We start from the raw sequence: 26,673 nt of genomic DNA on the forward strand, positions 1-26,673 counted from the left end.
ATGACTGTTCTTCATGAGGGCAGTAGGGTGAGTGTATTGTATCAATTTTATCTGAGAGGGTGGAGCGTTCACCATCTGTCCGGTGTAAAATGTGTGTCTTGGAATGTTGTGCTGTTTTCTAGCACTTACTTGATGTGTAGTGTTTGAAGCAGTCTTGGGAGGTCAAATTATGCAAGTGTGCAGTCATCACATTCACGTAACTTGTCCTGTTTATTTTAAACAAAGTGAATGTGCTGTACCTCTGAATATTCTTTGCCATATAAGTATATTGTTTCTGGTAGTCCTGCATGCGCTGACGCTTTCCAAATATTTGAGTAGCTTAGGCGGATTCATTTGTCTTCTTTTTTTCTTTTTTGGTATTATTTATTTATTTATTCACTACAATGAGTCATGTTAAACTCAAAGTTTATTCTTTGATCTTATTCTTCTTAATGATGTTCCAAACTGTTTATTTTGGTAAGCCGATTGTCTGGCCTATTTCTCTGTTTTATTATTTTATTTTCTTATTTCTTTGCCTCATAATGGCTTCCTTGACTTTCATTGGCACAGCTCTGGTCCTCATGTTTACAAATGTCAGCAACAAGGCGATCAAAAACCTAGAATCAAGACTAGATTCTGGGTTCTTATACCTGCAGTAACGAAGCGATCCAACACACCTGACTAATCAGAAACAGCTCAGAAGCCAATTACTTTTGGTCCCTTAAAGTGAAGGAATTATGTATAAAAAGGGATGTAATTCCTACACGCGTCATTCGATGTAGATTTAAATACCCTCAAATTAAAGGTGACAGTCCGCACTTTTATCTAATATTGGTTGTTTCGTTTAAAATCCAATGTGCTCGAGTCCAGAGCCAAAATAACTGAAATTGCACCACTGTCCAAATACTTACGGACCGTACAGTAGGTCTGTTCTAATCTATAGTCTATGTATTGAATTCGTCCTAAAAATGAAAAGAGCAAAATAGTGGCAATATTGATTGATTGGCCAAACATTAGGCCAATACATATTCTCTGTTACAAACCCATCTGAAGTGGCTTTAACTTAACTTGAATAAGTCCAGCGCTTGGGGGCACAGCTGCACTTGCAAAAAAAAAGAAAAGAATTACTGACGTAAAACATCTGCGACGGGGTGGTCAACCACGTGGGAAGCAGTGTTCTCTGAGGTAAATAGCCGCACTGCTGTCTTTTTCAACACCGCCCAGCGACAGATATTTTTGTTTTACAGTCGATTGTCGCATGAAAATAGACTGTATATTTGTTGTTTTTTTGCATTCTAGATCATGCCCCACGACCCCGACCCCCCTCCGGCGAAAAGATTTAAGCCGGGGTCTCCTTTTTTTCGTCTAAATAAAAAACCTGGGATGTTGCTACCCCGTAAGGGAAACGCACCATTGCCTATAGACGTGCAACGGAAACATCTTCCCATTTACCAGGCGAAATCCCAGCTCATCAGCCAACTCAGACAGCTGCACAATGCCGTTCTAATAGGTAAGCCATGAAAACGACATAAGAAAAAATAACTTGCAAACCGGCCAGCCAAATACGTAAACTAAAATTGCTGCTTAGCCCTATGTATAATTTTACATTCACAGTGCAGCTAGCTATATTAATACGTGTAATTATGCTGAGTCTACTCAATTTTAAGTTCTGTCTTCAGATGCGCTTATCTGCGTATGAGTATTGCAAAGAAGAAATGTTTCCTGTTGCCATACATTGGCACGCAGTTATATAGCCTATACAGGTCATTTTGCGAACTCACGTTCCTGTTTTCACGTTACGGTAACGTTACGTGCTAATTATTTTGACAGGTGAGACTGGTTCGGGAAAGACTACACAGATTCCACAGTATCTTTACGAAGCTGGCATTGGGCGACAGGGCGTCGTGGCAGTCACCCAGCCTCGCCGGGTTGCTGCGATCTCACTGGCTGGGAGGGTGGCAGAGGAGAAAAAAACCCAACTTGGAAAACTGGTTAGTTTAAAGACGTTTGGATAACCTTTAAAATATAAATGCGCTGGACTTATTCACACAATGTATTATGACATGATTTCAGTCTCCCTTTTTAATGTTTAACCCTTCTGTAAAATCCAGCTATACCAGCTTGAAAATGAAGATGGTCTAGCTGGGTATGAGCTAGTCATTAAGGTCTGTCTCGGTATGAGCCAGATACCAGCTGCTTCAAAACGTAACTTGAGCTGTTCAAACCATGTCGAGCTGGGAGCTGGTCTGAACTAGTCAACCAGCTACCAGCTGTTTCAAAACCTAGCTTGAGCTGTTTTTTTTCAGCAGGGCATCTAATTGTGTCCATGCCAAAGGGATAACCAGGGTCATGGTGACTTATGTGGACAGTCACCTTGACTGGTGTGAGACTCGACCTGTGTTGAGGCTGCCTTTGCCTTTTCCATTTCCTCAGGTTGGGTACACAGTGCGGTTTGAGGATGTCACCTCCCCCGAGACGAAGCTGAAGTTCATGACGGATGGCATGCTGCTGAGGGAGGCTATAGGGGACCCCCTTCTGCAGCGCTACACAGTGGTCATCCTGGATGAAGCTCACGAGAGGACGGTGCACACTGACGTGCTCTTTGGAGTGGTGAAGACCGCACAGAGGAAACGGCGGGAACAAAACAAGTTCCCCCTGAAGGTGAGACCAGCATTTTAAATTAATTCTCCAAACTGACATATTGTCTGTTCTGTTTGGTAAATAAACAAAAAAAACAGTATAATCTACACTTTTGGGAAAATTCATTTTGGAGTGCTGAAGTTTATGCACTCAAAATGAAGCAAGGGAGAGTGCAGTGATTCCTGATCTAGAGGCCAGCATCTTGCGCTCTGAGAAGGAGAAGGTTTGCTACCTTCTAGACAGCAAGCCTGACCAGATTGACTCACTGATTTGCTTTGCAAACAGATCTAGGTCAAAACTCACTCTCACTCTCCTTATCACTTACTCTCGCTTGCTCTGTCTCTCAGCTTTTCTCCAGAAGGCTGCATTGTGCTGCCAATAGATAAAGTGACCACCACAATTCATTGGACAGTGACATTTTTTGCTCTTTAGGTTCTGTCCTCTAGCACTTTGAGTTTGAAAGAATACAGTGACAATATGAGGTTGAAGTGCAGATTGTCAGCTTCAATTTGAGGGTATTTCATCCATATTGAATGAACCATTTAGAAATTATAGAACCTTTTTTACAAATTCAACAGATACTTGTAGTCCCTTTAAAATGTATAAAAGGCACTGTAATTTCTAAGCAGTTCATCTGTTATGGATGAAAATACTCTCAAATACCCTAATGCCTGAACTTCAATCTCATTGTCATTGTGTCCTTTCAAACTCGGTGTACAGAACCAAAATAACAAAAAATGTGTCACTCGCTAATTAGACTTAAAATTACAGTTTGGCACTCGCAAATGTTTATGTTTGTACATTTTTACAAGGTGTTGCTTACGTGCTAATTTTGCACGTAAACAGCACCTCCATCCAGTCATCCCACCACGTTCACTGCAGGTGGATTTCTGAACTAAAATAAGTTGTTTGTCTCTCCAATGCCAGGTGATTGTAATGTCGGCTACCATGGATGTGGACCTGTTCTCCCAGTACTTCAACAAGGCCCCAGTTTTATACCTGGAAGGCAGGCAACATCCCATTCAGATCTATTATACTAAGCAGCAACAATCCGACTACCTTCAGGCTGCGCTGGTGTCCATTTTTCAGATCCATCAGGTGAGCTTGCTTCTGCTGTGTTCTTACCTGTGTGTCTGGTGACATGCAATGAAGAGAAGGATAATGCATCTGAACCTGGTTTTGTTTGTTTTCCAACCATGATAAACTCTTCTGTTTTAATTAAAGATAGCCCTTTGTAACCTTTCTTCATTTATTACCTGCGATACCATAGCTATGCCTTTGTAGAGTTCATTACATTCCATTTACGTTACAGTTTTTATCCAAAGCGACTTATGGCTGATTAGACTAAGCAGGGGACAACCCCCCCCCCTCCCTTTACATGCTGCCCCTCTTCATATGAAGCTTGATGGTTGGTGGCTGTGTGTTTTCTGCACAGGAAGCACCCCCGTCACATGACATCCTGGTGTTCCTGACCGGCCAGGAAGAGATCGAGGCACTGGCTCGCACATGCCGTGACATTGCCAAGCACCTCCCCGAGAACTGTGGACCTATGACAGTCATTCCCCTCTATGCCTCCCTGCCCCCGGTGCAGCAGCTGAGGGTCTTTCAGCCCGCTCCCAAGGTGAACCCACCAAGCCTGGGTACCACTGACCCTTTGGCCCTTTCCTGAAATGGAATTCAAAAGCTAGCTGGCTAACTACATGGACTGCACCATATGGATGTAAATAGCCTTCAATTTGCTGGAGTACAGAGCCAAAACAACAGATATCATACCATTGTCCAAATACTTCCAGACGGCACTGTATATGTAAATTCACAAATGATTTGTGAATTTAGCTTTTTGCTCCTGACGTAGTAGTGTGCCACAGAGGAACAGAACTCTCTTCTTCTGTACTGCATCAGAGCACCATGCATTGAGATTGATTCAAATGATTTATACATTTGGCTTAGTAAAGAAATCTCACAAAAGCATCCTTTTCTAATTCTGTGTGTTTTTTTCAGGGCTGCCGGAAAGTAATCCTCTCCACCAACATTGCAGAAACCTCCATCACCATTTCCGGAATCAAGTTCGTCATTGACACCGGAATGGTGAAGGCAAAGAAGTACAATCCAGGTGAGGTGCCTCTGAGACACAGGTATCTACTCAGTGAATAACCCGATGAGGATGAGGATGAGAATGAGAATGAGAATGTAGTAACACTGACCAGACCATGGTCAAATACGTAATTGTTTTTGGATTCAAATACTTTTCTATGCTTGACTGAACTTGTCTGGTGTATTGGAACCTGTGAATTACTCTGAAGTGCAACCCCTGCCTTCTGGTCCTCTTGGTTGGCTCAGTTTTACCAGGCGAGATAAATTGAGCATAGAAAAGCATTTGTATCCAAAATCATTACGTATTTGACCCAGGTCTAACGCTGACTCAACCTCAATGGGGGTTGTTGATGAAAGACATTGTGTATGTATGTCCTTTGTGGAGCCAGAGAGCGGGCTGGAGGTTCTGGCCGTGCAGCGGGTGTCTAAGGCCCAGGCTTGGCAGCGAGCGGGCAGGGCAGGCAGGGAGGACAGCGGCTTCTGCTACCGCCTCTACACGGAGGACGAGTTTGAAAACTTCGCCAACATGACCGTGCCTGAGATACAGAGGTGAGGAATGGAGGGAGTGCTGCGCTCTGAATTGCCCAGTTTGTTTTTCGGACAGGGATCATCAACTCTGGCCCTTGAATAAAGGCGGCCTGTAGTGTAGTGTTTCAGGTAAATGACTGGGACCCGCAAGGTTGGTGGTTCAATCCCGGGTGTAGCCATAATAAGATCCGCACAGCTGTTGGGCCCTAGAGCAAGGCCCTTAACCCTGCATTGCTCCAGGGGAGGAATGTCTCCTACTTAGTCTAATCTACTGTATGTCGCTCTGAAGAGCGTCTGCCAAGTGCCATTAATGTAATGTAATGTAATGTAATGTAATGTAATGTAATGAATCCAAATCCACCCTTGTTTTCTTTCATGCCGGGTAATTAGTGCTACTGATTGGCCAGACTGTCTTCACACTTGACTCCCAGGTAATGGGAGGGTGGAAAACCAGTAGTTTTTTGGCCTTCAATGACCATGGGTTGCTGATCCCTGTTTTAGGACATGTAATACAAGATTGAGGTTGTATTCAGGTGAATGACAAATTATTGACTAAATATGATGAGAATTTGTGTTTTTAAACTGCGTGGATAAGGCTTGAGGCAGTGTTTATAGTAAGGGCAGTGTGTTTGTACTGCTTTGATTGTTTCTGCAGGTGTAACCTTGCCAGTGTAATGCTGCAGCTTTTAGCTTTACGGATTCCTGACGTCCTCAACTTCGACTTTGTGTCTAAACCATCCTCGGGTAAGTCCGTATATCACACAATAGTCTCAGAATGAACCATGCAGTTCATATCCCTGGCAACACAGCGGCTTTTCATCCAACATCTAATAAAAGTAAAATAAAATAACTTTAATGCAGTACGTTTGAACAAGCCAGCTCATGTGGGGAAAGTCTTTAATTGACATATTTTATAGACATTTTTGTGTTAATCCCCTCCTATCATTGAGAAAGTCTCACTGACATGTTGACTCTCTACCTGTGTTTATAGTCCTTAAATTCGGGTTTCAAAATATGCAGTTGACGGGCCGGCACTCTGTACCAAAACATCTATAGCTGTACAGTAATTAAAGCTCATTGGTTCTAATTGCCACAGCCAATCTGTGGGGAGGGGTTCAACATCAGTGCGTTTGAGGGTGTTTGTTGCTGCAATTCCTCTCTTGTCCAAAATTAGCTTATTGTATCTTTAAGCAAATCCATAGCAAGTCTGACTCTGTAAGCACATTGTTTGTGCTATAAATCTGTTTTGTTTTTGACAGAGGCCATTTGCACTGCCATTGAGCAGCTGGACGTACTCGGAGCTGTGGAGCGCAAGGACGATCAGGTCACACTGACGCCGTTGGGGAAGAAGATGGCGAGCTTCCCCCTTGAGCCCAGGTTTGCCAAGGTAAGAAAAGCTGACCAAATGGATTGGGTTTATCTGTAGTCGTGGTATGAAATTATATGAGCTGCCAGCAACCTAATGGCGGGAAAAATTTGATTACGGCTGGTAAGAGAGTCTACCCTAGCAGCCACTCTTAACAGGTAACCAACTAGGTTATGTTATATTGTAAAAAGTAATGTGGCAGACAATGTTGAAAATGGCTGGGGATTTTTCAAACCACAAGCCACTCTTCAGCAGCAGGTGGTGCAATTAGTCTAGCAGGAGGGGCCCTCAGAATTTGAGGTACCCCCACCTGAGTTCTAACTAAACACAACAGTGAATTCATATCGCTGTAAAAATGTGTCCCTAAACGTGTCTGAAGAACCTGATATTTGACATTCTAGTATCTGTATACTATCCATAGTATCCATTCATCGCTTACACAGATCTGTATTCTGTACACACACACACACACACACACACACACACATTTATTTACTTTATTTTATGCATCTGTTTTTGTATGCTCTTGGTTCTGATTTAAATGGTTTGTTTGTATAAAACTTATCATTCTATTTACACCTTGCATCTTTATGTTTTACAGGCTTGTAATTTTAGATAAACTTTACTTTATTGGGTTACTCACATTCTGACTGTTTGAGGATGTAGTACAGCCACCTGTTCTTTCCCTCCCCAAATATGATGACCATCAGAGTGAGCATTCTCAACTTATAGGCTATTATGCCACCTGCCCCCCATTCGGAATGACCTAATTTGGCTGTTTCTGAGAAGCGCTATGTCTAAAGAAATCTCATTTGCAGTAAAACTGTACTAGATATCTTCATACGATCACTGGTTTTTGTTCAATAGCATCCTAGGCCATTCAGTAATAGTATATTTGACAGGAATCTGTTTTTCTGATAAATGAGAGAAAAGTAAAGGGAGTCCTCTTTTCCTATCACCTCAAAAGTACAATTTCCGCCTAAACTAAAGCTATGTTTACAGGATTATATTTCAATATTCTTTTGGATAAATTACATACTGACTTTGGTGATGTAGGGCAGACAGCTGGGTCATACCTCAGCAAATCTGATGAAGATAAGAGTGAGCATTCTTACGTTTTTTTTGTCACCATTCCCCTATTCGGACTGGCCTAATTTGGATCTTTTTCAGAGATTTGGGTAGGTCTGAAGAATAGCCAAAAAAAACAAATTCTGCCCAAAAGTTCACAACAATCCATTTCATTAATGGAAGACCTATGGAATAGAACAAAACACAACAGTGTTTTTTCATAACTCGAGTGGGGGAAAACTAAGCTTTTTTGAGGACTTGCTGCTAGACTAAATGGGTAGCACTGTTGCCTTAGAGCAGGGAGGTACTCAGTTTGAATCCTGGGGCCAGGGCCTTTCTTCATTTCCTCCCCCTGTGTTTCCTCCAGATACTCCACTTTCCTTCCACTGTCCAAACATGGTCTAAATTGCTCCTAGATGTGAGTGTGAGTAAACGGTGTGTGTGCCCTGTGGTGGACTGACGGCCTGTCCAACGTGTATTCCTGCCTCTCGCCCAATGCGTAGTCTCCAGCACGCGGCCCTGACCAGTAATAAGCCTGGTTGGATAATGGATGGATGAAGCCACTTTAGTTGGCAGCCCTCCTAGTGATGCGCTGTCTCTCTCTGTGCCTACAGACGGTTCTCCTCTCTCCTGACTTCTCCTGCGCCGAGGAGGTGCTGACCATCGTGTCCCTCCTGTCGGTGGACAGCGTGCTGTACAACCCGCCAGCTCGGCGGGAGGAGGTCCAGTCCGTGCGCAGGAAGTTCATTTCCAGCGAAGGGGATCATATGACCCTCCTCAGCATCTACAGGGCCTTTAAAAATGTGGGCGGAAATAAGGTGAGTTTGTCTGAGAAGAATTGTGAAAGGTGCTGTATTTATGAATTCAGAAATCAAACCAATGACCTTTACATATCATAAATAAATCTTGTAGATGTGCATGTTCAGTGTTACATCAACAATGGACTCGTATGTACTCATTCAACTTATTGGACTTGGCTTGGTTAGCATTGCATCAGCACTGGACATTTTACTGAGTAGCAGTGCCATGACTGAACCAATCATGTGATCCATTTCTTCACTTGTTACAGGAGTGGTGTCGGGAGAACTTTGTAAACAGCAGGAATATGGGGCTGGTGGCTGAGGTGCGCTCCCAGCTTAGAGAGATCTGTGTTAAGGTATGTACATGGCCACTGCTTTATCAGTATCTGTCTGTTCTGTGTGACATGATTTGTTATTCTTATACTTGCTCTCATATTGAGTATGTGCATTACGTATACCATATGCTAGAGCAGCGCTACTCAACTCCACGTCCTGCGGGCTGCAGTGTCTGCAGGTATTCGCTCCTACCGTGCGCTACACCACCCGATTTCACAAATTATTTTACCTGCTTGGTTCAGATAATAAGCTAATTGGTGAAATCAGGTGGTGTGGCACACAGTTGAAGCAAATGCCTGCAGACACTGTAGCCCACAGGACATGGAGATGAATAACGCTGCACTAGAGAATGGCAAGGATTAGCTTGCTGTTACTAGTTAAGTCTATGTGTTGATACTTCCCACACATGACTTTTCTCTGTCCTGTAGCTGGGGATGCCGCTGGAGTCTTCTCGCGGGGACACGGCCAACGTCCGGAGGTGCCTGGCACACGGGCTCTTCATGAACGCAGCCGAGCTGCAGCCCGACGGTGGCTACGTGGCCCTGGACACGCACCAGCCGGTGGCCATCCACCCGTCCTCCGTGCTCTTCCAGGCCAAGCCGGCATACGTGGTCTTCAACGAGCTCCTGCACACCTCCAAGTGCTACATGAGGGACCTCTGTCTGGTGGACGCCGACTGGCTCCACGAGGCCGCGCCGGAGTACTTCCGGCGGAAACTGCGGACCACCAAGAGCTAGCGCCCCGCAAGAGCGCCCACCCAGAGACGCACGGAAGAGCAGTGGCCGGATTCCGCCCTGTTTCTGTTCAACTCCTGAATCTATATTCATATTTTTTTAATGTTGCTTCACTTTGGGGGCATTGGGTCCTGGCCAGATACTCTTGGTAGCAAGGTTAATGGGGAGAGAAAGAAATGAAAGATTCAGTAGTGCAGGGCAGAGACTCATTAATGGGTATTCCTTGCGATTTCTGTTGGGCTTCATGTGTAAATATCAGGAGTGGTCTGTGATGGCTTGCCTTTGCTTTCAGTTTCAGGACTGAATTGATCGAATATACCTCTTCTGTTGCAATGTTAACCCTTCTATTGCAGTTTTTAGTGTGCTATAGGGCTGGGACCTTTTCAAACTGGTGCATTGTTTAATTTATGGTTCAAGTTTTACTTTGTAGGTTCAAGTTTTTACTATTGTAGCAAAGTGACTTCGATTCTCGTTTGCTGACTGCAACTGGCTAGCTTGTTGGTTATATTAGACTGATTTCAGAGGGCAACTTATTCTCAAAAGGATTTCAAAATTCAGTTATGGAGACTATTGTAATCATGCTAGTTTACATCAGGCCTTCCTGTCTAACGTTACTGTATAACGTTGGAAAAGTTGGCGAGCTGGCCAACTATATGTTTTCAATATTTTCATAGTTTCCTTATAGTTTCCTATTTTGGTTAAATTGTTTGGTTTTTCCCCAAAGAACCCCAGCGAATGCTCATATTAACACTTATAGACCGATTAAAAATGTGTTGAGTAGATGGGCCATTAAATATGTATATATTGCATTATAATATAAATGTCTATTTAATGATCCATCTGCTAGATCATATTTATTTCTCCCAGCCCTAATGTTCAGTACTGTACATTTTTACTAACTGTTTATAGTCTTGTATCTGCTAATTGCTGCAGTACCAAAAATATGCTCAAACAGTGTATTGGTTACTGTTCTTTTTCCAGAATGTTCTATCACATGTTTTCGTACTGGCTGCAAATTCAATTGTTTCTGCAACTGTCAATGGCTGTTGTGGCTGCCTTCTCCATATTTTTATTGCAGGAAACAAGAAATCCATGTAGTTTAAAAAGCAGATTTATTTCTTCTGGTAAACCCTGCAACAGATCCACCTCAGAATTCTTCTTGTATGTTGACGTTTGGCTCTATTGGGTTTCATTTAAGTGGAGCATTCATTTTTCTCCCTAAATTGCGGAAACTGCAATTGAAATTGAATTTTGTCCAGACTAAAAATGTTGTATGACACCCGTGAAAAATGAGTCACTGACCCCCAATGCTGCTTAGGTTAGTGTTGTGAGCATATTGTCTCTGTTGGTCAATGAGGCTGTGACACAGTATGCCACTAATGACAGTACACTGTCATTAGTAGGAATGTGTCCACAGGATGCAAGATGTTCAACTCCTTCAGAGCCAGGAAATGATCGGGCTTCACTTGCAGTCACTAAATGCATGTCATTTTGTATTTTTATAGTTAAATACTAGTTCTAGAAAAAAGCGCTGATGTTCACAGCTGAAGTACAGTAAATGGTTGGCATTTATATAGCGCCTTTATCCAAAGCACTGTACAATTGATGCTTCTCATTCACTCATTCATACACACACTCATACACCGACGGCGATTGGCTGCCATGCAAGGCGCCGACCAGCTCGTCAGGAGCATTTGGGGGTTAGGTGTCTTGCTCAAGCACACTTCAGCACTGCCCGGGCGGGGATCGAACCGGCAACCCCCTCCGACTGCTCTTACTGCCTGAGCCATGTCGCCCCCGAGTAGACATGGCCTGACCTATTGTACCAATGGATTATAGAAGTAAACATTGAGCACTGTTGCACAATGCTAGTTTGTTCATGCAAGCTTATTGTAGATAGATAATGCTATGCATGGACTAGGTGGCAGTAGAGATGACCCTCAGGTTTTTTTTTGGTACATTTAAATGTACAGTACTGTGATGGTTTAAAAAAAACAAAAGAAAAAACATTTTTGATGCTACACTGGCATTCAATAGATTTTCTTTTAAAGAAGATATATATATTGCACGCTATCTTTAAACTTTTATATGAATGATCACAAAAAGTAGAGCAAAGCCAATTAGAGTATGCGGCTCAACATTTTTGCACCAGTAAGATTCTTTACTGATATATATCCTAAACATTTTATAAAGCTATTTTACTGGTATTCATAATGTCTTTAGACAGAATGTCATTGTTAATTAGATTTAGTTTGTGCATGCATAGTTTCAATTCATATGGACCCCTACAGTAATTCATATTGGTGATCCCTAAAATTTTGGAAAATGCATCAAGCGATCCAGGAAAATGAGCAATTAAGGACACATTTATTGACCATACTAATAATTACCATCAGTACACTAGGCAGAAACCATGCATTTGCATGGCAGCCTACAATATTTGCCATGTAATGTTCTGAACTAAAATTAATAGCAGTTGTTAAACAACAGTAGAGTTCTTAAGAACAAAGCCTTATAAATCTGCATTCAAATTCATATTTATGCTGTGAACTCAGGCTTCATTTTCCCCTTAAATTGGAAGTCTATAAATATTCTGCTTCAATAAATGATTAATAGCAGAATTGGGACTCAAAAGTGCCATGACACTGATGGATAATGATTTATGCAAAACGATCAAAACTTTGCCCCACTGGCACCACTGCAATTGTAAGCAGAATTAAACTGTTAAATAAATATAGGATAATGTTTACCAAAAATGTATCTTTTATAATTTCTCTTTTTACATTGAAACCTCACTTTAGGATGTCCCTCATATACTCAATTCATAGTGTACTCACTATACTCACAAAGGCTGAGACTGGGCTTTTAATATTGAGCATTGAGCGGAATTTGTGGTCAGTATATAGAGTATCTGCAGTTGTGCTCATTGTTTATGGCTGCTCAGATGACAAAATGGCAGCAAGAGAATTTGTTGTAGTTATTTTGTCAAACTTGGAGCAATTGTATGACCAATATGAGGTATGATCAGAAGAATTTGACAGTGTTTTACAGTGTTTTTAATAAACTATTTCCACACCAACTCTTGTTTGTGTGCAAACATAACATTGCATTCATTTTAAAATGTTTTACTGTTCCATTTGCAATTTTAAAAACAAGATTTTGTAATGAAATCCCAATTGGCTGCCTTTTTTTTAAGAAGCAAGATCTGCTAGTGAAGTTTCCTGTACGTTAATTCCACCAGGACCTGGAGCCACAGTTAGCGGTTAATAAATCACATGAGCGGTCAGAGTTTAGCTGGTTGCAGAGTGAGTAAATTCTGTCTTCCCAGATGCTGATGACTTTTCAAATATTTGATTTCCTGGAACAGTTTCCAAACTGTTCTCTAATTTGATCAAATATTGCAAAATCTTGGAAAGACCTGTTTGCAATACCTCTGGACAACTGCACATATAAGACAGGAGGGTGCTGATACCATTGGAAGATTCTCTAGCAACCTCTCCACTCATCATGGATGTGCTTACTGTGGCCGCTCTCCTCAGCCTCCTCTCTGTGAGCGCAGCTAAACCCCTGGAGTGTGAAGATCTCATTCAACCCTTACCCCTGAATGAAATTCAAGCAAAGGTAAGCGTTTTGACTTGCTAAATCATTATGGATATACACTCAGTGACCATTTTATTAGTTCTTTGATAGACTTCTTTTTTAGGTCTTATAGGTGTTCTGCTGCTGTAGCCCATCCACTTCAAGGTTTGAGGTGTACATGCTCAGAGATGCCCTTTTGCATCTCATTTAATTACTGTCACCTTCCTGGCAGCTTGAACCAGTCTTGCCATTCTTCTCTGACCTCTCATTAACAACACATTTCTGCCCACAGAAATGCTGCTCACTGGATGTTTTTTGTTATTCACATCATTCTCTGTAAACACTAGAGAAAATTCCAAGAGATCAGCAGTTTCTGAGATACTCCAACCAACCCATCTGCCTCCATGAATATTTCCTAATCAAAGTACCTTGGATCACATTTCTTCTCCATTCTGATATTTGGTCTGAACAAGACCTGAGCCACTCTTGACCATGTCTGCATGCTTTTATGCGTGCAGACATTTTATGCTTTTATCCGATGGACTGGAGATTAGAGGGAAGTGGTGGCTGGAATATCCAGTTCTGGAAGAGGAGTAAGCTAGACTGTGCTTTCTTGAGTTGACTCGAGATGCAATATCCCTGCTGAAAAAATAGCTGGTAGCTGGTTGACTAGTTCTGAAAAAGTTCCCAGTAAAGTTATTTCAAACAATGTACTGCAACAATCATACCTTCCCTTTCCTTTGCTTGTTTTCAGATATCAGGGCAATGGATCTACACTGAAGCAAGAACAAATCATCAGCCATACACTGATTTATTGAAAACATTGAACAGCTCATTGATGGATATTGTGCTGTCACCACAAAATGGCACTGCTGTCATCAAACAGAGACACATGTTGTAAGTGGCTTCAGATTATTCACACAGCTTTAGAGAAGGGAACCATCCTCACTCATTTTTACCATTACTGATGCAACTCCTTTTCAATTGCAGGAGTGGAAAGTGTCATTATCATCTCATTAATTTGAATACGTCAAATAACACCATTCATCGTTTACGTAAGTACCACTTTGCACCGCTCTTTTTTGTAGCAGATGCTAGTGGGGGCCTCGTTTAGGGATTTTTTATTTTGTTTGAGATGTATGACCTCTGCGACACACATACCTCACACGCCAGCAAAATGTCAAGATATGCATTATGTTTTTGTGTCATTTAGTATAATTATAGGAGCATTTAATGAAGAACACATAAAAATAAACATTAAATTATTATGACACATAAAAAGGTTTATCTCTACTTGAAAGACTGGTGAATGACCTTTATTCAAACAGAGATAGTAGATATTTGAATAATGCTCTCGGCCCTATTTTAAAAAAATCTGTTACAGTAACTACTTCCTACAATGATAGCTGTAGTTCTTCTCTGCCTTTAGCAAAAACACTTGAGGCCATTTGATCAGGGTACATGTTTTCTACAGCAAGTATAAAGGACTTATCTGGGAACTTCCACAATCCAATATGGCAGCATGCGTTAGGCCTTCTAAAAGACTACCTTTATTTAAAAGTACTCGCTCTCTTATAAACTGGAGGCAGCCTGCTCAGCCTTAAAACAGCTGTTAACTAGAAAGGCAGAGTCATCTATATTTTTTTGCTAAACATAGACTATACAAGTCAGGAAACAAACTTCTCACCAATAGCGACTAAAATAAAAAAGGACTTGTCTAGGTGGCATGATCTTCCCCTTGGGGCGAATCAGCTTAATTGAAATGAATGTTTTCCTCTATCTCTTATATCCCTCTGTCTCTAAATGCTACCCTTATGGATCTCTAAGAAGGCTGCTCTTGATATAGAAAGGGCATTCTCTAGATTAATTTGGCATGGTAAGAGACCTAGACATAAATTAAAAACTCTACAGTTGCCCTCGAACAGAGGAAGCATAGCCCTGCCAAATTTAAAAAAATGTTTTTACAACTGGGCGTGCCATGCTCGCTTCCTCTGGGATTGGTTACATGTCCATCTTGAATCCAATTGTTTCGACTCATGGCCCTCCCTACCCTTCTCACTGTGGAGTGCGGTCGTGGGTGATAGGAAGAACTTGCTGAAAGATATCAAGAAAAACACAATTATATGTAACACTATTAGAGTGCGGCAGGAAATCTGTAAACATTCAGGGGGTGAGAATGTCATTGAATATCGGAATGGATGTGATTAATGGGACACAGTGTGACTACACTGCTTGATGATGTGTCTGGACATTGTGAAGGGGACTTTTGTGTATGACCGGGGCAGGGGTGAAGGGTGGTCAGCTGGGAAACTTCTACACTGAGAATGATTGGATGGCATTTCATATTGTTTTAGCTTGCTTTTTCTATTTGACTATCATTGCTGTATGTGTTTTTAGGAGCCCAACCGATATTGGATTTTTGAGACCAATCCCGATTTTAGGGAGTAAAGATTCCCAATATCGATGGATTGGCCGATATTCTTTACATATGCAGAATATATACATAAACACATTTTTTTTGTGATGATCCTTCAAATGTGGTTATCGAACACTCGTGACAAAGATGTATTGGAGGCAGGATATTTTAGTTTAACAACAAACTTTGTTGTCCAATAATAAGTGTGTGCTGCTGCCATTCAAACAGGTTTGTGCAGCACAGCTTTTCTGCATTGTAAACATCTCAAAAAATTAAAATAATGAATAGATGCTAATTAAATGGGGAATGGGCATTGGTTGCAGGGAATGTGGTGGTGTGTTGTGCGGGGCTGGCCTATATAAATGAACAATTGATTGAGCCTCAAAATATTGCCATATTGGCTAATATATGTATATATATATATAGATCGGGCGGCCTGTAGCGTAGTGGTTAAGGTAAATGACTGGGACATGCAAGGACATGCAAGGTTCAGTGGTTCTAATCCCGGTGTAGCCACAATAAGATCCGCACACTCCTGCTTAGTCTAATCAACTGTATGTCACTCTGGATAAGAGTGTCTGCCAAATGCCAATAATGTAATGTAATGTATCTCTGATGGGCCAATGTTGGCCGTTGGTATCGACCGACCGATATATCGTACAGGCTCATAAATCAATTTATGTATTATTTATTTATTTATCTATTTATTTTTTATTAATCATTGTTATTGTCATTATTTTTCTATTTACTGGTTATTTCTCTTTTTTTCATTTCTTCTTTGTGGTTTTGATTAGATGGCAAACTGTATAACTTGAATAATTTGAAAATCAAAAAAAATCTGTAAAAAAGAAAAAGAAAAACTACCTTTAAGTAGACAAGCAAAGTAGCAGTGAAATTACACTATACATTAGTGTCACATTTTAGATGGCTCTGTGAAAGCTTATTCTCTTCTTCAGATGCAAATGGCACTACGACTATTACCGTCCTGCCTTCCTGTTCTGACTGTCTTGTACTGAACTTCATCATTGTGGACGGCAAGAACATCATCAAAACACTCAAACTCTATGGTATGTCCACTCTCAAGGCAGCTAGCTCATAATACATCATGGGTATACACGGCCATATTTAAGACTATTTTCGTGAAAAGGAATCAGGTGCTGATGGGTGATTACTTAATCAAATTGTATTTTTTGAAATCAAGACAATTCAAAAGGTGTTCTGAATCAGTGTACAGTTAACTTTAAAAGCAATAGACCATATTTCTTATCAATATTTCTTAACTGTCTTAACATTCCACAGCCTCTTGCCAGCTCTAAGGGCAATCATCCTGATATTTATTGCAGGTAAAACAAGAAGGTTAAGTCCTTCTGACTTGGAGATGTACCAGAAACAAGCAGAGTGTCTGGGGTTGCCAGCGCCAAGCTTCAAAGATGATGAAAAGCAAGGTAAGAGACTGCTTCATCTCATGTGTTTTCTACCCAACCATGTAAAGGCCACATCAGCTTAGTAAGTCCATAGACCACATACAGTACAATAATACAATACAATAATGGTGTATTAACCTCATCTGCATGTTACTACTTACATGTTATGTCTTATGCTTATGAAATTTAAGGACCTTCATTTTAAACTGTGTGAATTACATTGACTGCATTTCAGTTCCTAAAGACCACCGGCTTCCTCTTCTGTCCCTTCCTGGTGTTTTTTGTACTATTTTGTGACAATATGATGCCATTAAATGCCATGATATATTATACATTATGTAATTATATGCACTGTTATATAAAGTATGTATACAAGATAAGTATTCAATGGGTCATACCTTACCTGCTGTACTAAATATCCAGCTACACAGATTAGTTCTGGAATGTAATAAGTATGCACTGTGAATCCACACAAACAAACAATTTAATCCTCATCAAAATTGGCAAATGGCATAGACAATCAAAACAATGCACTTTCCAGGCCCACAGACACATCTGTGTCTGAACTAAGAGAAAAACATCACCATTTAAGAAAGGGTGCACTTCAGTTCACACAGCTACGTGGGAAAACAAAGAAATGTAATGGCTTGATGACAATCGTTATTATCATTTTCAGATTTATGTCCTGATGAAGAAAAACCCGCAAGCACAGAAGAGGGAGGGAGAGAAAAAAGTGGTCATTGAGTGACATATTTGGAGATAGATGTCACACCCCATGGCATATTATTATTGTACATTAGATTATTATAATTTTGTTTGCTATTTGCATCACACATGATAATACTCATGGAATAGAATAGGACAAATTTTCAAATGCAGCCCACGTGTGTAAGAATGATTCTGTAATTGGATGAATCCTAATAAATGATTAACTACGAATCCCTCATTTTTGCTGCATATCGAATGAATTAGGATTTTATTGCCACTGAAGAGAACATAATGCCACTCAGAGTGACAAAATAAAGCCATACAAAAACACAAGATATCCGTTTGTATACTTTTACACATTTTTAGACTGTATCCTTTTATCACGCTCATTTATTAACTTAACTAAAGAAAGTGAAGGACACTGACACCTAGTGAAGAATATTATTCAGATGTTGTCCTTGTTACAGTCAGGCTTGCAACTAAGTTAGTCCTGAACAGCCTCTAGACAGGTTATAGACTGCTCTTAGGGGGGAGGTGGGACAACTCACAGATTTTAAATGGTAAATGGTTGGAATTTATATCGCGCCTTTATCCAAAGCGCTGTACAATTAATGCTTCTCATTCACCCATTCATACACAGACACCAACGGCGATTGGCTGCCATGCAAGGCACAAACCAGCTCGTCAGGAGCATTTAGGGGTTGGGTGTCTTGCTCAGGGACACTTCGACACAGCCCGGGCGGGGGATCGAACCGGCAACCCTCCGACTGCCAGAGGACTGCTCTTACTGCTTGAGCCATGTCGCCCCCAGGCAGCAACATTTTATTCAGGGCACAGTCGGTTTTGGCTCTGTAAGCTACCCCAGAACCATGGATTTCAAACGAACCAATGAATATGAGGTTACAGTGCATACTGTTTGCACTGATTTGATGTTATTTAGGCTACATCCGTATTGTGTGATTAGCTCTGCCCAATGCTAGGTATAGGTTATAGAACACTACACAGAAACAAATGACGTATAGTATTGACTGTCAGTTACCACCCAGCTCATTTGCTTAGCTGATTATATTAAATATATGGGTCTATAGAGTAAATGTATACCCCCTTTCATTTGGTAACAATTTAGTTTTTGAGTTATGGACTATGCAAATGAGCTGGGTGGCAACTGCCAGTCAATAGCAATGCCTGGCTGCCGCACAATGGAAACACAGCAACAATTGCTGGGAACATGATTTCACAGAAAATACTGTAGAATATTAAAGATATGGGTCTGTAGAGTAAATGTATACCCCATTTCATTTGGTAACAATTTATATTTTTTCAGTTATGAGCTATGCAAATGAGCTGGTTGGCAACTGACAGTCAATAGCAATGCTTGACCACCCCACACTGGAAACACAGCAACAATTGCTGGGAACATGATTTCACAGAAAATAAATTAGAATATTAAAGATATGGGTCCAGCTAACAAATGTATACCCCCTTTCATTTGGTAACAATTTATAGTTTTTGAGTTATGAGCTATGCAAATGAGCTGGGTGGCAACTGACAGTCCATAACAATGTATGCCCACCCCACACTGGAAACACAGCAACAATTGCTGGGAACATGATTTCACAGAAAATACTGTAGAATATTAAAGATATGGGTCTATAGAGTAAATGTATACGCCCTTTCATTTGGTAACAATTTATACTTTTTGAGTTGAATTGACAGTCAATGGCATTGCATGCCCTTACCACACTGTAAATACAGCAACAATTGCTGGGAACATGATTTTAGATAATAAATGTATAATTTTATAGATATTATACATAGATTTAATGTATGCCCCTTCATATTTGGTAAAAAAAATTTCAAACAGTAAGCAGGTATGCAAATGAGCTGTTATTGAACCGACAGTGTCAACCAATTTATGCCTGGCCTACATTATAGTAACTAGTCAAATAGCAAGCTAGTTGCTTGCTGACTTTTATAAGTTGCATCAGCAATTAATTTAAACAATGGTAATTATGTGAGGAAGCGCAGACAACGCTGTAACAATGTTCTCATTATTTAACGTTACTCAGCAGCTCTTATTTTGACAGAAAATCAAAGGAAGTTGACCGAAACTTTTTCTAATTGTTGCTAGTTTCACGGAGCTATGAAGCATTATTTTAAGACATTTCATGGACTGAAATATAGCTAAGTCAATGAACATTCAAACATTCCAAAATATTTTTGTAACTTCTATTTCATACCCCTTTCTGTAACAATTGTATTGTATTTATATTTTTGCTCTGGAATAAATAAATAAAAAGATCACGTCTGTACCATAGACTGCAGGTCAGTAAATACAATTTCCGGTGCAAAGTTCGAAGTTCAACTTGAACGAAGAGGTCAGAGTGTCCTTTCACACGTGTTTCCAGTAGTTTCTGATCATTCTGTGAGAAGAGAGGCATCGAGACCGTTTAAACCTTCTCCGTTACTTGTTGTTTCTTATCCGCAATAATGTTAAAATCGCTTGCCCGTGTCGTCACCACCGCGGCTCGTTTTTCTGCGAGAACGACCACCGTTTCCTGGGCCGGAACACTGGAGCCTTTGGGGCGACCGGCACTGTGCGTTCCAAATTCGGCAACAATTCGGCCTTTCACTCGGTCCATCTGGATGATGCGAAACAGCGGGTCTGGATCAGGACCCAGACCAACATTACTCTCAAGTAGGGGTACTCCATCTGTGTCGTGTGGCTGTGGAGGGCTTCATACAGAAGGTCGGCACAATGAATAAATACAAATGTCTAGATATTTACGTTGATTCTGTGCGCGCTAGTGAACTACCTTGTTAAACGATAGCTTTGATGATCTTACTTGTTAGCTAGCTAAGTCAGCCACTGTGTAGCTTGCTAGCTACTTCGACGAAGAGCTGATGTCAATAGCTAGCTAGGTTTTGTATGTTAATTGAGGGTTTCGTTTTTACGCAATTGAGGCAAGTTAAAATGTCAGAACCTTGCAGAAGCATCACCACGATAAATTGAAACACGTGACCTTGGGATAGGTATGGAGATTCACCTTCTGGCTAAACATCTAGGAAGGATCAAATGCAACGAGGATGCATATGGCTTAAATTAATCTCTTTGCTGGAGTTAGTGTGTATAGTTGTTTGTTTTTTTTAGCTACAATTGTAAGATTTCATGTCCTGTGTTTCACAAATTCACTATGTTCTTGTTACTCAATATACATATTGCCTTTGTTTTAGGGGATAAAGCTTTTGCAGAGTTCCTTTCGGATGAACTCAAAGAGGAGAGGAAGATTAAGAAACATCAGTCACTTCCCAAAATGTCTGGCGGGTGGGACATGGACCTGAATGGCACAGAAGCCAAGCTAATTAGAACACTCGCTGGAGAAAAGTAAGATCAAAAGCGCAGCAAGTATTATTTTACGTCATGTTTTTGATTAGTCAAAGGACTAATTGGAGGACGCAAATTACCAGAACTAGTATACATTGCATGTTTGCTTTCTCTTATTTTTTTCTAAATGAAACTTTATTCATAGTAAAAACTTGTTTTCCAAAATACTGCATTGCCTTATTTGATAGTTTGTGCACAATGCAAGATTAACTATTAACCTCACTACCAGAGGTGATTGCTGATTCAAACTGAAAAGGCTTCCTATCTTTTCCTCTCTATCTTAATCCTGTAGAGTGACTGTCACGTTTAACATCAACAACAGCATTCCTCCCAACTTTGAGGAAGAGGAAAACCAGGGGCAGAAAAGTGGAGAGAATGAGGTGAGCCTATTGTTTCCCTGCTTATTACGGAGGATTTTTTTTCACCTTGTTGTGGTCCTGTTTTTACAGTCAAGGACTTCTCTCTCCTCACCCCCATTCACTCACCTTGGTTTTTCTGTTTCAAATTCGTTTGACAGTTTTTATGTTTTTCCTTGGCGGGGAAAAGCAATTCCAGGGTTTTTGAAGGAGCCTGATGGTCAAATCAGGTGGTGTAGTGTGGTTTTAGAATAACAAATGCAAGGTGCACAAATTTTCCATTTGCTAATGTGCCAAAGACAGATTGCGTGCAACATAGATATGCATTAGCATGGTTTTGATAATATTGTCAAAGTAAGAATATTGCATAGTTTGCTTTTAATGTTCTTAACTAGTGGGCCGAAACCAGAGGTTCATGAAAATTTCTGGCCCTAGTATTTCTGCCATCTGACATTGTTGCTTCATTTCTTGATGAACACATGAATGGCAGCCTGAATGAATGTTCTTGTGTTCCTATATGAAAAGTTTTACTGTGATGTAATATACGAGTGAACCAGTGTTTGTGTATACAGCCAATTAGGTAATTTAGCCAGGGTAATTTGTTGAAACAGAAACCTGTATATACACTGACCCTCCGGGACCCAGAATTGCCCATCCCTGCCTAGATATCTAACCCTTTCAGTCTCAAGCCCAGTATGAAGTGGCTCCGCCCTAATCCCATGGGGGTTTGACTTTGGTTGAGAAAATTCAGAAGGTTGCAAATTTTGTAGTGTTTTAATAGGGGCTCAAAACAATAGTATAACAGTAATTTTGATTGGTTGAAAAGATATGGAGAGTGCCATATGAGAGTGAAAGCGTTTTTTGGCTTTGAATGCTGATACATTATGTCTGTGTTCTTTCTTAGCCTGAAATTGTGTCAACACCCAACTTTGTGGTAGAAGTAACAAAACACGCCTCAAACACTTCCTTGGTGTTTGACTGTCACTATCCAGAAGATGAGGTGAGTTGGTTGATTCTGATTCTTATTATTATTTCTGATTATTATTTTCGCCAGGCCTAATGGTCCAGACAAGTTACATTGATCCATTTTTCATCTATTAAAATATCTGCTTGTGTTATGCATTTCCTTTGGAACATTTTGATAATTTGAGCCCAGTAAAAATGGCGTTTAATTTGTATTCCCTTTTAATTTCTTTGCTCACTTGTATGTGGTTAACGGTGAATATCCTGGTGTTGATATCGGTGACTGAAAAGGTTGTTTCTAAATGGAGACACTGCATTTTCTCAGGCTAGTCATGGGGAAGGAGAGGAGGAGAGTGACATATTTGCTATTCGTGAGGTCAGTTTCCAGCCCATAGGGGAGGCCGATTGGAAAGAGACCAGCTACACGCTCAACACAGATTCTCTGGACTGGGTACGTACTACGTAGCAGTTGGGGGTTTTAAAAGGATGGTTTAATAAAGACTGTTGCTGCCTATTTGATCAGGGCTAATTCAGAAGTCACTTCAGATAATGATTTTGAATGGCAAAAAACAATTTTACTCCTCCATAGCACACAAAGCACAAATACATGCCTGTCTTGTGGAAAAATATAGCCAAGTGTTTTTAGTTCAACTGATTTTGATACTTCAGCTTTAAGAATGTGGAATATGTGCAAATTATAAATATGTAGTGCCTAATGAAAATAAAATTCATTTTCCATTTACCCAATCTTTTGACCTTAGGCTCTGTATGACCACTTGATGGACTTCCTGGCTGACCGTGGAGTAGATAACACCTTTGCTGATGAGCTCATTGAGCTGAGCACTGCTCTGGAGCATCAGGAGTACATTGGATTCCTGGAGAATCTCAGTGGCTTTGTCAAGTGCTCGTAAGCACAAATGGCCAACAAAGACACAATTCTTCTCACATGAAAACACCTGTGAATTGTGTGCAACGATGGACTTGTCCTTAGTCAACTGTGTGAAGGCATGTTTAATATCAGGGACTGCGGGTTCATTGCTGGAGGAAATTTTGGGATATTACTCCGTGAGGACCTTAAATGCATCTTGGGCTGTCTGAATCTGTGCACTTGCCTACCATTGAGTAGGCATGTTGCATGCAAGGTGTATACAACTTGTATACTCAATAGTACGCAAGTGTACCGATTTGAACACTGCCATATTTTTTCCTTGAAAAACATGTCTTCCCATTTTTAAAAGTGCCCCTCAAAATCGGCCATGTCAAATTCAAAAGTAGTCCCATGGCACTTTACTCAGGAGTGTTAAAATGTAAAAGTCCAGCAGAGTTGTCCTTGCCTTTAAAGAGTACATGTTCAGTCCTTCATTAAGATTGAGGCTCAAGTAAATGGGAGCACTTTAAGTGCACACAGTTTAAGCTGAATTCCCCTCTATTGTTACAGTGTGGTGGGACAAATTGTACTAGTTATGCATAGCCTGAATTTAAATGTAAATTGGAATTCCTCTGAAATATGAATAAATAAGTTTACTTATGTGTTCGACCATTTCTAAATGGCAGTTCTCTGTACATGGTGAAAGGTTGTACTTTGTTTAACATGCAAATTATCCCCTAGGATAGGCTGGACCTGGGTTTGAAGAAATCCCGTCTTTTGTTTATGGAGTTTGTAGTACTGCACAGCTGATAATTCCACACTAGATTCATAACTATGTCTAGGCTAAACCGCATCCTGTTTTCCAAACAATTACTTAGATAAGTTGCAAACTTGCAAAACCAGTTAATTAAATCCAAATTCTTTATTTCACAGAAATTAAATACAAGTTTCCAGACACTGAAATTTTAAGTAACACTGATTGCTAAAATTAAGATTTGTGGCATATCTTCACAAAACGATTGACAAGTAGTCACACACCTGAAAAAGAAGGTTGTCCATTTATGCAGTTTGGCAATAACAAGTTATTTTCATTAACGTGTGCACATTTTATGTTGGCAATATAGTGTAAGCAATAGAAAGGAAATTACATACTATCAATTGTGTTTCTATGTTGCTCTTAAATCGGTACCACATGCTCACACGGAAAGTCAAAATAATTTCTCAATAAGCTGTCAGTATAAAGTGTTAAATCAGACAAAAGCACTAGGAATTCAGCCAGTTACATACCTTACAACTGATGATCATATTTGGAGATCCATCCGTGTTGCTGGCCATGGAGAAGACGGGATTATGCAGGCACTCTTCCATGTGCTGTGTGACTCTACTCTCCAGGAGAGACTGCAGGTGTGCAGGTGTAATATTCCTGTGCTGGATATGAGTCACAAGGGCACATTGTTGCAGGTGACAGCCATGGTACAGTAAGAATTGGAAGAGGTGCAATGAATAAAGAAACATACCTTTGTGTTGATGTACACCCCGCACAGACACGATGTAAAATGGCTGTTAACAGTCAGATTGTTCCTGGAAGAGTAGAGCACACATTTAAAGAGTTTAAGCAGCAATACAATGTCATAGAAAATGTGACATTAACTTTTCCAACCAAAATCTTATAATGACCAAACTTCCAAAATAACGGTGGCCTTCAGCCAGTCATTTGAGATTGATTTCTTCAATTATGCAATTAAAATACATCCCTTTTTATTTTTGAGTGAATTGTGGCATCATGTTTGAAAAACATCAGTTCCAAGCACAGCCAGACTTAATGTCAATGTCATCTTATGAGATACCATACTTACATGCGACAAATTGGACATACAATTTGTCCTCCTTCCTCCATTCCCTCCACTACAGAATTCAAATACCCCTCCTCATACTGCATGCTTTTCTCATACTCTTCAATAATGGACAATTCTGATGGGGGAAGAAAAGTGTTGATTTAGATGTGTATACACATGTGCAATGTAAATTCCCATTTGCCCCCTGCAAGGTTAACTATACAAAAGGTACAAACATTGGCAAACCCTTAAGTATAAACGGTGCTCTACATCCTACAAAAAGTTAAATAATGTCTCCTGAATTTCATCCTTCACTGATGTATGTCATTCGATCATCCTTTAACCTCTTTTCTACAAAGGGGGAAAAACACATTTGTATCTAAAAGGACAAGGATAACTGCATTCACTCTTGGTATGATTAATAAACAACCTTGAGATACCAGCTCCTGTTGAATCTCCTCAAGCACGGCCAGGTCATCGCTCTCCTGCATTAAACTGTACACCTGTAGAGACAAATTAATGACCGTCGCTATAACAAAATGAACCGATGAATGAACTTGATTGAAACGGCGACAGGAAGACTCGCCTCCCCAATGCCATTTTTACGCCAGAGTGATGGTAATCTGCTGTCCGCCGACTGAAGCGCAGTCCACTCCTCCTCCATCACTTCTTGGACCAGGAAAGAACTGCTCGCTCCGCAGCCCAGAGTACCTCCAATCTTCCGGTACTTCTCCAATAACCGTGACCGACTGTTTTTTAACCTGTCAGCACAGCGCTGCCGGGCAAAATGAGAAAGGTCAGTACCAATTAACGAAGTTATTTAAAACTGCAGCAAATCGTACTACATTTGTTGGGCGTTTTGAGAAATTAATCGTAACCTCATCCATAGTATATGATTAATTGTATTCAACTTACTAGCTATACACTTACTTTCAAAGTATGCGAACACATACTTTAAACAATATGTAGACAAGCCGACACTACTTTCGCGCAGTGTATTGCTACTAGCTTACTGCTAACCAAGTAACAATAGGCCAACTGTTACTAGTGTAATGAAGTGTACTCAACGTTAATTTTACAGGTTGTTCTTAACCAGACTGTTCTGGCGCTGTGGAATAGAAAATGTTGGCACTGGACATTTTAACGTTGTCAAAACATTGCAACATTAGCTACTGCACAGTAAGTTGCTTGAAATGAACTTAAAAGCAAATCGAAATAAAAGCACCGACATTTATTAACGTTACCTTCCTGTAGGTTTCTTTCCATGGAGGAGTTGTACCTTTGTACATGGAACGATGTCTGTCTAGAGCATCCATCTGTTAAGCTAACGCCTTTAAAACGATTCGAGAGGCAAAACTATTATTTAATTCTCCAGCTAGCCTATTTGAACATCTGAGTACACTTCTTGTTTTTCCCGGTTCGTGACTTTTAACCTTTTCCAATGCGACGTAATAACCAGGAAGTAGCTCTATTGGGACTTGTAGTCCAAAGCTGCATGATAAAGTAAGTCGTTGCTGCTATTGTGAAGACGATTTTAAAAATACACATGCAAATCTGCAATCATCTTACATAATTCATTAGCTTACATATTTCT

At 40.5% G+C, this 26,673-nt stretch overlaps 4 protein-coding genes across 6 annotated transcripts; 3 read left to right on the forward strand and 1 right to left on the reverse strand.

Moving 5' to 3' along the window:
* The first annotated feature begins 12 nt into the window (after window positions 1–12).
* dhx33 (DEAH (Asp-Glu-Ala-His) box polypeptide 33) lies at window positions 13–12,624 on the forward strand. Of its 2 annotated transcripts, none has more exons than XM_061248873.1 (13): window positions 13–27; window positions 1,279–1,489; window positions 1,810–1,970; window positions 2,413–2,640; window positions 3,547–3,717; window positions 4,055–4,240; window positions 4,621–4,732; window positions 5,103–5,262; window positions 5,897–5,985; window positions 6,501–6,628; window positions 8,290–8,493; window positions 8,745–8,831; window positions 9,240–12,624. In XM_061248873.1, the coding sequence occupies exons 2-13, from the start codon at window positions 1,282–1,284 to the stop codon at window positions 9,546–9,548; spliced, it is 2,043 nt and encodes a 680-aa protein (XP_061104857.1). In that variant the 5' UTR covers window positions 13–27; window positions 1,279–1,281; the 3' UTR covers window positions 9,549–12,624. The 2 variants fall into 2 exon arrangements, with proteins under 2 accessions (XP_061104857.1, XP_061104856.1); XM_061248872.1 differs by lacking the exon at window positions 13–27 and adding an exon at window positions 1,140–1,164.
* A 370-nt stretch (window positions 12,625–12,994) lies between these two features.
* On the forward strand, window positions 12,995–18,005 carry LOC133133770 (uncharacterized). The gene is made up of 6 exons (XM_061249963.1): window positions 12,995–13,166; window positions 13,879–14,021; window positions 14,115–14,179; window positions 16,497–16,607; window positions 16,884–16,985; window positions 17,641–18,005. The coding sequence occupies exons 1-6, from the start codon at window positions 13,053–13,055 to the stop codon at window positions 17,706–17,708; spliced, it is 603 nt and encodes a 200-aa protein (XP_061105947.1). The 5' UTR covers window positions 12,995–13,052; the 3' UTR covers window positions 17,709–18,005.
* Window positions 18,006–19,984: 1,979 nt separating this feature from the next.
* Window positions 19,985–23,904, forward strand: c1qbp (complement component 1, q subcomponent binding protein). Of its 2 annotated transcripts, none has more exons than XM_061249962.1 (6): window positions 19,985–20,370; window positions 20,907–21,057; window positions 21,350–21,437; window positions 22,318–22,413; window positions 22,702–22,827; window positions 23,138–23,904. In XM_061249962.1, exons 1-6 carry the CDS (start codon window positions 20,163–20,165, stop codon window positions 23,285–23,287), a joined length of 819 nt encoding a protein of 272 aa, XP_061105946.1. In that variant the 5' UTR covers window positions 19,985–20,162; the 3' UTR covers window positions 23,288–23,904. The 2 variants fall into 2 exon arrangements, with proteins under 2 accessions (XP_061105946.1, XP_061105945.1); XM_061249961.1 differs by having other exon boundaries at window positions 19,989–20,421.
* A 243-nt stretch (window positions 23,905–24,147) lies between these two features.
* Window positions 24,148–26,498, reverse strand: rpain (RPA interacting protein). The gene is made up of 7 exons (XM_061250098.1): window positions 26,324–26,498; window positions 25,666–25,854; window positions 25,510–25,582; window positions 25,101–25,215; window positions 24,762–24,825; window positions 24,532–24,672; window positions 24,148–24,282 (listed from the first exon to the last, which is right to left on the reverse strand). Exons 1-7 carry the CDS (start codon window positions 26,393–26,395, stop codon window positions 24,253–24,255), a joined length of 684 nt encoding a protein of 227 aa, XP_061106082.1. The 5' UTR covers window positions 26,396–26,498; the 3' UTR covers window positions 24,148–24,252.
* Between the last annotated feature and the right edge of the window lie 175 nt (window positions 26,499–26,673).

Source organism: Conger conger, chromosome 7, assembly GCF_963514075.1.
Source record: "Conger conger chromosome 7, fConCon1.1, whole genome shotgun sequence".
Taxonomy (NCBI): domain Eukaryota; kingdom Metazoa; phylum Chordata; class Actinopteri; order Anguilliformes; family Congridae; genus Conger; species Conger conger.